At 37.0% G+C, this 10,307-nt stretch overlaps 1 protein-coding gene across 4 annotated transcripts; it reads left to right on the forward strand.

Annotated features, from left to right (window-relative positions):
* Positions 1-332: 332 nt before the first annotated feature.
* LOC113067389 (E3 ubiquitin/ISG15 ligase TRIM25-like) lies at positions 333-10,258 on the forward strand. Of its 4 annotated transcripts, none has more exons than XM_026239775.1 (8): positions 336-525; positions 2,916-2,943; positions 3,190-3,950; positions 4,270-4,365; positions 5,059-5,292; positions 5,369-5,525; positions 5,620-5,679; positions 9,050-10,258. In XM_026239775.1, the coding sequence occupies exons 3-8, from the start codon at positions 3,363-3,365 to the stop codon at positions 9,580-9,582; spliced, it is 1,668 nt and encodes a 555-aa protein (XP_026095560.1). In that variant the 5' UTR covers positions 336-525; positions 2,916-2,943; positions 3,190-3,362; the 3' UTR covers positions 9,583-10,258. The 4 variants fall into 4 exon arrangements, with proteins under 4 accessions (XP_026095561.1, XP_026095560.1, XP_026095559.1 ...); XM_026239774.1 differs by having other exon boundaries at positions 3,359-3,950; XM_026239773.1 differs by lacking the exon at positions 2,916-2,943 and having other exon boundaries at positions 3,359-3,950.
* Positions 10,259-10,307: the final 49 nt, after the last annotated feature.

Here is a 10,307-nt window from a genome sequence, read left to right on the forward strand (position 1 = left end):
CACTCACAGCAGATAGCGGCAGAGAATGAAACTGAAAGTAAACACGCACCGCTAGGTCACGTGCACATTAGCAAGACTACCCTTGCAAACGAATAAGGAATTTGTCACATTTAATAAATACAGTAAGTAATCATTCATAGTGCAGGATGAGTGAACATTTTTTAAAAGCTGAATTTTGTCATGGGTTCATTATTCCTGCTACTCCAAAACATCGTATTTTTCTGCATGTTCATAATACGTAAAATTCACACCGGCGTTTTTTTTTACTCATGTGCTTTTTTCAATATATATTATAATTTCTATTGACAATGAGTAATGAACTCTGTAACTTTAATGTAGGTCAGGTGACTACACGAGCAGAGAGCGCGAGTTCACGCAGACGCAGAACGCGATGTTTTGGGATATTTTCTCCTGCTACAGGTCACTAAAAAGCAGGGACAGGTTTTAGACGTAACTGTGCCCTGGGGCAGAGTTAATAAGGCCTCCTCGTGTGAATTTCAGCTGGGTCCCTCTCTTCAGTTACCCGTGAGTACACACTGTTTATCTTTATCGAGAGGATCTTCACGTTCTGACGCTGTTTTGAGTGTTTGTCTCATTCTAAATGCGTTATTTTCGGTTTTGTTGAAGGATCATTCTTCAGAGATGTTCACATTTGGTAGAGCAAGACGTCCTAATATGTATTTATTTTTCTAATATTTAAACTTAGACCACATTATTAGATTACCTTTTGACTTCATGGATATACTTAAATGACAGCTTAATTTTTTTTTTTATCTTTGTGTGTGTGTGTGTGTGCGTGTGTGCAATTGTTTTTTTTTTTTTTTTTTTACAAAATGTCTTCTGCAAGGTATCAAACCAGATGTTGTCAATCCTGGTATACTCGCTAAATTAAGTAGTTTAATCCATTTGTATTCTAGCTTTTTTTTTTTTTTTTTTTTTTTTTTTAATAAAACTACATTTCTAATTTGCAAATAAATCAAAATACGAATTATATTCGAATTTAAAATGCATAATTTTTACGTTTATTCAAAGCATAAGAAAATATGACTGAAAAAAAGTGCATATTTTTTTTAAATAATGTTTAGAAACCAATAATAATTAAGTAGCTTAAAGAACTATAAACAAAACAGCATCATGTGTGCATGCATAGTTTAATTCAAAGGGGTGAAAGACAATCACACAGAGTAAATTTTCATTTAAACATGAGATGCAGTAGGATGGGAAAAACCCACCATAAAGTCTCAAGATATGTTTTAGAAAAAAACTGAACCCACCTTTATTTTACATGTGCTTCTAAACATGCGCTCTATTGTACGAGACACGAGTGCAATGATAATAGAAGATGTCCCTCTGTAGAAATTCGTGAAATAAGCGTTCTGTGTGAACGGCTTGGTTTCAGTTTTGATGTAAACAAGATCTTCTCCACATTCTCTTTTTTGCCGCAATATTTAGATTGAACATCTCAGCAGTGCTGCATCTAGTTGCTTCAACTGTATATGTTAACAACAAACTTATAATGCAATGACACTTTATTATTGTCATCGCATCTCGTGCGCCACTGATAAAGGCCAAAGTATAATTTGACCATTCGCACAGAATCAGTACATTATGGAATGTGAAAGAAAAGGGACAGAATTGCTGCAGTAAAGGCTTTATTGGCAAAATGAAATTACTGTCAGTGATCATAAAAAAAGAGAAAACCATACAGCCTATACCACTTTGCCCTATGCCCCCTACATCTCCAGCCCCCTTTTCAAGAGGTCAAAGAGCTTTAATACCAAGTATGTTTACACACACAATGAATTTGACTTGGTGACAGGAGCTTCCAGTGCAGAAGAAAGTGCAGATATAGTGAAATAAACACATGATTGTGCAGACATACACAGGAATTATACACAGGAACACTACTGTAATGTAAGATTTATATAAGAAAAACATGAAATTAAAAAATGCACTATATACAGAAGTAGAAATAGGGGGTAAAATATGCAATTGTTTAAATTAATGTACAGATAGGTTATATACAAGTGTGCAGTTCACAAATTAACAGTTTTCAGTTTTCTATGTATAAATGTGTCAGTTACGATGGACAGTGTATTGCTATGAATGTTTTAATTGTTCGATAATGACTGTTGTAAATGTTTGAATCCGCTGTTCTGACATTCACCTGTAAAATTCACCTGAATACATTGATGGTTCAATAAAACAACAACAACAACAACAAAATCAATTAGTTAATAAATACATATATAAATAATTAAAATGTTCTTCTGTATAATTTAGATTTAATTTAATATTGTATACACTCTGACACATATTAGATGATAACATTTTTATTATTTTATTATAACATTTAACATTATTACTATTTTATTCTTCGACGGCAGCCATTAAATGCGTTTAATTTTTAATCATACACTTTTAGTTCTGCTGACTGTACACACTTTTATTACATCGAAATCATATGTATAAATGATTCGTATTACATCTAATGTGGGATTATTTAGATGCATAAACATATCAGGCTCCTTATCTTCATATAGCTAGTTTCTGTAAATTTGGTTATTTCATCTTGACGTCTTGTGCTTCATGTGATGTATAAATATATCAGAAGATAAAATCATAATGTGCATTACGGAGTAAAACAAACACAAAACTTCAGGTGCAATAATATAAAATTTGTAGCATCTATATACAGTATCTACAAGGAAAGCACGTGCTTTTAGCTCGACTTATATGAACATGGACTTGTGCTCCCTGTAGTCACCTGATCTATAAAAGAAAGAGTTTACACCTCTTCTCATCACGGATCAGTAGCCTAAAGCTTGACCGATGGATCATTTGTCCTTCATTAAACTGAAGAGGCAATCAAAAATCATCTAAATTGTGATTATTATGATTTTTTTCACATACAGGTATAAGATCAGACTCTGAAATCAACCCGTGAGTTCCCAGCTGTATTTAGCTCTATATTTAAGGGTTTCTTCTAGTTTTGGTGCTGTTTTAGAGGTTTTATAGGCTTTTTTGCTGACTTTAACAGTGGCAAGAAAGCCCTGAGTGACCGCACATAACAGCTTTCTTGATTTCATAATTGCACTAAATGATTTAATCGCGATTTAATCACGAAGCAATGTTGCCACATTTTAAATGGTAACACAGTCACAGCTTTTGTATCTTTTTTTTTGACAGTGCATATACTGCAACACCTTCATAAAAATACAAATAAATAAAAAACACTTTAGTAACCTTACAGTAAGTCACACCCTACAGAAAACCCTGTTTCGCAAGAATGTACTGTGATCAGGAAGAAGGACGTGAACTGTTGAGCTGCATATAATCTCTGTCTGTGTTCATACAGTGAAATGGCAGAAGCCAGTATTTCAGTGGATCGGGAGCAGTTCATTTGTTCAGTGTGTCTGGATCTCCTGCAGGATCCAGTGACGGTTCCCTGTGGACACAATTACTGTAAGAAATGCATCACAGATGTCTGGGATTTCGATCAGAAGGGAATCTACAGATGTCCTTTATGCAAACAGTCCTTCACACCACGACCTGGTTTAGGTAAGAACTTGGTGATCGCTGAGATGGTGGAGAAACTGAAGAAGACGAGGAGCCAAGCTGCTCCTCCTGCTTCTGTTCACACTGGATCTGGAGATGTTCAGTGTGACTCCTGCACTGGGATTAAACAGAAAGCAGTGAAATCCTGTCTGGAGTGTCGAAGCTCTTACTGTCAGAATCACCTTGATCAGCATGAGAGTCTCTTCAGAGGTAAAGGACACGATCTGATGGACGCCACTGGACGACTGCAGGACATGATGTGCTCTCGACATGGTAAAATACTGGAGATTTACTGCCGTACTGACCAGCGATGTATCTGTATGCTGTGTTTAGTGGACGAACACAGAAATCATGACACGGTATCAACTTCAGCAGCGAGGACAGAGAAACAGGTACGTTTCCCAAGCAATGGAAATCCCTTTGATCATATTCATGGACACTCAAAACATATTAACTAATGCAGTTCCTGAGTTATCAGCAGGAACATAAATTACCAAATTGTTGTGCCATCTGTTGCTTGGGTGTCTGTGTATTTGAGTAGTGGGAGATATTTGGGATCATCTCAAAAAGTTTGGGGGTTTTTGAGATTTATTGTCTTTACAGTGAAAAAGATGAAAGTCAGAACGAACACGGTGCTTTTTTAGGACAGAGTCTGGTGATTTAATGCATCCCGAGGAAAAGCTGAACCTAACGTCTCTCTGTTACATGCAGAAACATTTGGGGGAGACGCAGATAAAACTTAACCAGAGAATCCAGAAGAAAGAGAAAGACATTCAGGAGCTGAAGGAAGCTGTGGCGTCTCATAAGGTCAGATCTGAAAAGAGCGAATGGAATAAATGCAAAGAAAGAAAACATTAATTTATTCAATCAAATGTTTGAAAGATGAAACAAGCATGAAAATGTAATTGTTGCACCACATATTATGAATATAACTAAATAAGGGAATGCAGATGTCTTCAGACCAGGACTTTTATCAAACATCCAAAGTTTGGGCCTTGCTTACCTTTCATACATTTATTCACAGACTAAATTATTCAAACTGTGTGTAAACACAATGACATTTTTATATAGTTTTAATAGCACAAATTGAATTATTATATAAAACGGTTAAAAATGTCTGGGATGTCTGGGTGCAAAGGCACATTTCCCATCTTTGAACACAAGATATCAGTAGTATGAAACCTCGTGAAAAGTTTAAAGTAAAGAACCATTTTATGATACATTCAGTGTTGCATTCGGAAGGGGTCATCCCTGAGCCCTAATCCCTTCAAAGGGTTAATCCTCCAGAGTGGGAGCTTTTGAAGGGATGAAGGGTGTAGGGGACCAACCAGATGTTTCTTGAAGTGCCCTTCTGCGTCATCATTGACAGTTGAGGGGAAAGTTGTTTGCATCCTCAGACAGGGAATAATCCATGATAACTTTATAAAACTGAAATGAATGAAAATGAAGTAGTACATCAAATAACACTCTCACTGTATTGTGTTGTGTGTCATGTAACAGCGCTCTGCACAGACAGCAGTGGAGGACAGTAAGAAGATCTTCACCGAGCTCGTCCGCTGCATTGAGAAACGTTGCTCTGAGGTGATGAAGATGATCAGAGATCAGGAAAGAGCTGCAGTGAGTCGAGCCGAAATCAAACTGGAGCGACTGGAGAAGGAGATCAATGAGCTGAAGAAGAGAGACGCTGAGCTGAAGCAGCTTTCACACACACAGGATCATGTTCATTTCTTCCAGGTAACAGAGATCTTCTCAAACACAAGACTGAGGACTTCAACAAGCTTTTGTGATAACACTGTGTTTGTGTCTGTAGAGTTTGTCGTCTGCTTCAGTCTCTGTCTCTGGATCTACAGACGGATACAGTGTCAGTCCTCATCTGACATTCAGTGATGTAGTGAACTCTGTCTCTCAGTTTAGAGACAAACTGCAGCAGTTCTGCAGAGAGGAGACAGAACACATGACTGAAACCGGTAGATTTATATGCTTTCATTCATACTTATTCATTAAATATGAATTTCCTCTAGACATGAGAATTAATCTGCAAATGTGTTTTGGTGTCTGTAGTGAAAAACGTCCAGGTCATTATTGCTCCTGAATATGAGACCAGAGAGGAGTTTCTGCAATGTGAGTTCCTCTAAAAACACACACAAACACTGACAATCATTGACAGATACGTAATTAAACACAAGAGGTAGATCCAGAGCCATAGCAGTTGGACAAGTCAGTTTAATCGTTTTAAAGCAGTAGCATGACTGAATTGGTGAGCCAGCTGCAATCGTTCAAGCCTTCACATTAAACATAACATTAGAGGAGGAGATTGAAGCGTTTTATTACTGCTGCTAGTGTAACAGAGGCCAGAAAGACCTGTCCTGCTAAACCTCACTCCCCTGATATCAAGAAGTGGACTAGCGACTGATGCTAAAGGTGTTATATATAGACTATATATAGACTATGGATATAAAAATATAGTTAACTCATATTACTTATGAATGGGAGAAACTGCAACATGCAATATGGCAGAACTGCTCCGCCTTCTGAATAAAACAGCCAATCACTGATTGGTGAAGCTTTCCCATAGAAACCTGAGACTTCTGCTTTGGACTGCACATGCATACTGGCTAGTCTAGTCTAGTCTAGCCTGAAAAGTAAGGTTTTAATGCTTTTTGAGCATAAAGAACAGCATTTATGGGCCAATTCATTTAAATTTTCAAAAAATGAAAAGCTTATCCTATATCAAAATACAACATCTAGGCACTACATGTAGCTCTGTCTTAGAATTAAGGCTTTTTACCTCTGGAGCGCCCATAGTTTTTGTCTGTGAGTGTGAGTACCGGATGTGGCCCTGGTCAAGATTTTTTCATTGATTATCCATTCAAATCCTTTTTATTTAATTTTGAGTTCAGCATGCAGTTTTTGAGATTTCAGGATTCCCCCGTTAATTTAGATAGGAATTGGTTTGATTTTAATTTGGAGAACCCAAAAGACATTACATGTGTAAGGCAACTAACACTATAGCTTCAGGTAATTAAAGAAAGAAAATAAAAAGATACATATATATATATATATATATATATATATATATATATATATATGAGGTTTTATTAACAAGGTTCGGGAGGAGCATGATCCGATAAGCATCAAATTTGACACAGGTGCATCTCATTTAGCTAACCATCTTAAGTAGCACAACAAGTATACATAATCTATTTTTATCCCAAATTAGGGATAGGGGAAGTTCTTTGGGTTCAGGCTATGTTCCAGGCCCGGACCCCTCCCCCAGGACAGCATGCCAAAATATGCTTTATTTGCTTTCAGAGTAGATGTAAGGGTGAACTCCTGAAATATATATATATATATATATATATATATTAGGGGTGTAACGGTTCACAAAATTCACGGTTCGGTTCGGTTCGATACACTGATGTCACGGTTCGGTTCGGTACGGTTCGGTACGTTTTAGATACAGCAAAAAGAAAAAATTGGCAGATAAATTTCCTTGATTTTTATTTAAATGTTTTATTTATTAAAACTAACAAAGTATGTGTTTTTTTTTTTTTTTTTTTTTTTTTTTTTACATTGAACAATGATGGAGCTATTCTTTACCCATCTTCTATGGTGTTTTCTTAGCAGCATACTGTATAAAACAAAAATAGCTCCTTATAAAAATTTTTTACAAATTAAATGTAATATTGTTGTAGTAGTTATGAACAAATACAAAGATGTAAGATGTAACTCTTTTTATATTGAACTCTATAACTCTTTATATTGAGTGTGTTTTTACTCAGTTGGTTCTCTATTTGGGCTTATGTTTTTTGGAACAAAGCAGGAATTACGGTCTGTCTGAAATGGGCTCGTGAAGGAATATTGTAATGGGGCTCAATTACATTAAGCATGTTCTTAAAACCTGCGTTTTCCACTACAGAGTAAGGTCTCATATCCGCGGCTATAACGTAAATGCACCATTCGCTGCGGTGATGTCCGTATACGGAGCCCGGGACGTCACCTGTAGGAGAAAAAAAAGCAATCCGTGGCGACGGTTTTGCAATCCGTCCCCTCAGTTTATAAACCGTACTCACGAATTCATAAACTGTTCACTCGATTTAACAAATCGTGCCCACGAATTTCCAATCCGTTCCCTCGGATTTGTAAACCGTACTCACGGATTCATGCAGCAAACTCCTACGTGTTAACATACAGTTTTATTGAATATTATTATGTGGAATAGGTTTACAGCAAAGTGCCTTAAGTGATTCTCTATCAAGTGTAGTACGAGGTGGAATACAAAGATTTAATAAGAAAGATGCGCATTAAAATCTTGTTCAATTGCTGATAATCTATAATAGCACTTGATTATTATTGTGCAATAAACCTGGCATTGTGACTGACTCTGGAGTAATTTTTTCCTCTTTTGTAAGTTATTTTGGATAAAAGATTCTTATGCATAACCTGTTTAATAATATATAATAATGATACAAATAAAAATAAAGTTATTTTTTATAATTTTAATTTGTAGGCTAAATAAATGAGTACAAGACAGTAAAAATGTTTGTCATAAAATAATTTGTGAATTGCTTTATTTTTAAATAACCTTTGACAGTTTTGGAAATGCTTGTGTACAATTCTTTCTTAACATGAAGACTTATTTTTGTGATTTTATTATACTAAGCTCCACCCACCTCACCCCAACTGCCGGAGTTAGATGCATGTTTCACTGTTAAGTGTAAAATGCGTGTCAGTTTTCAAATCCGAGGGAACGGATTGCGAAAGCGTGCGCACGGATTATGAATTCATGGGTACGGATTCAAAAACCGAGGGTACGGTTTACACAATCTGAGCGCACGCATTGGGAATTCGTGGGCACGGTTTGTTAATCCGTGGGTACGATTTGTTAAACCGAGTGAACAGTTTATTAATTCATGAGGATGGTTTATAAACTGAGGGGACGGATTGCAAAACCGTCGCCACGGATTGATTTTTTTTCTCTCCTACAGGTGACGTGCGGGGCTCCGTGGTACCGAGCCTTCAGCGCGTACTGAGTGAGCGAGCGCCTGACTGAGTAGCCTAACATAAACATATAAGTTGGTGTTTTTTTTCTTCTTCGGGAGTGTCAGGGGCGTTGCCTGTTACGTCGTTTGGGTTATTGGGCTACCTTGTTGAACGCATAACATTATATTTCACACACCTTTTTTATTTTCCAAATTTAATTAATTAGTCCAACGAACCGTTCGGTACATAATGCGTACCGCGTACCGAACCGAAAGCCTCGTACCGAACGGTTCAATACGAATACGCGTATCGTTACACCCCTAATATATATATATATATAAAATGTTTGATGAAGTAACAGTATGGCCATTTCTCTCGACCTTTTAGCGAGTAGGATTGATGAAAGCTTGTAAGTGTACTGGTTTTTATGAAAGATTCATTTTTAATGCTTTCTGGAATGGCAGCTAAATTATTATTTATATGCAGATCATGTGTTTGTTTCCATCAGATTTCCATCCATTCGTGTTGGATTCGAACACAATATATCCAAGTCTCCATCTGTCCGAGGACAACACAGTGATCACTTCCTCCAGCTGTAATTACAAATATCCCAATCATCCCGACAGATTTGACTACTGGATAGAGGCCTTGTGTACAGAGAGTGTCGGTGGACGCTGTTACTGGGAGGTTGAGTACGGCGGTAATGAGGGCGTCCATATAGCAGTGGCATATAAGAGCATTAAGAGGAAGGGGAAGAGTGGTGACAGTCGATTTGGATATAATGATCAGTCCTGGAGACTGTACTGCTGTAACTCCAGTTGCTCATTCAGACACAATACCATTCGGACTGTGCTCCCTGTGGTGTCCAGCCATAAAATAGGAGTGTATGTGGATCACAGCGCAGGAACTCTGTCGTTTTTAAGCATCTCTGACACAATAAATCTCATCCACATAGTCCAGACCACATTCACTCAGCCGCTGTATCCTGGGATTGGATTACAAAATAACACCACAGTGAAACTGTGTCGTCTAAATGTGTAAATGATATCGCCATATCACATCGAAGCATTGTGAAACAGGAAATGAGATGTAGCTTATTTTCAAATGATTTAACCACAAATACACTATTGTGATAAGAGTTTTAGCAAATTAACAGTTTTAGCAAATGAATAAAAATATATTTGTTATGTATGAGGAGAAACTGCTAATCAAAACTGTGAGTTGTCTTTTGCTGGAATCTGTTGAAACTTTGATTACTTTTTGTGAAATGACTGATGAAGTCTTGTTTTTCCCTTGGCTGATATTTCTATGCGTTCTCTTGTATTTCTCTGTTGGATTTCCATGTTTGACCCTGAACCGTCTCGCTAATTTCTGGACTGTTTGCTGCCTGCCCCGGCTCTCAGCCTGTTATTTGACTCTGCCTTTTGCCCCGACTGATCACCCTGTCTGCTGCTGATTTACCCTGCCTGTACTACTTTGAAACATTTTCATAAAGCTGCACATGAATCCTCACTCCATTGACCCTTCGTTACAACATGACAAATAATGTCTGAAGCACAAACATTCAGATATATTGCAGAGGAATCACAGAAGCTGCATCTGAAGTTTAATGCAATGCATGAATGCTTTAACCTGCAGTTACAAATGCATAAATTATGTTTTGAAATTGACTGTTATTTGAAATGATTTTAAAAAAATCACATTTGTTGTTTTTGCAACAAAAAAAAATGCCACTGTTTTCCACACTTTCCCCTGTTTAAGACTGA

The sequence above is a fragment of the Carassius auratus genome, linkage group LG28B, assembly GCF_003368295.1.
Source record: "Carassius auratus strain Wakin linkage group LG28B, ASM336829v1, whole genome shotgun sequence".
NCBI lineage: Eukaryota > Metazoa > Chordata > Actinopteri > Cypriniformes > Cyprinidae > Carassius > Carassius auratus.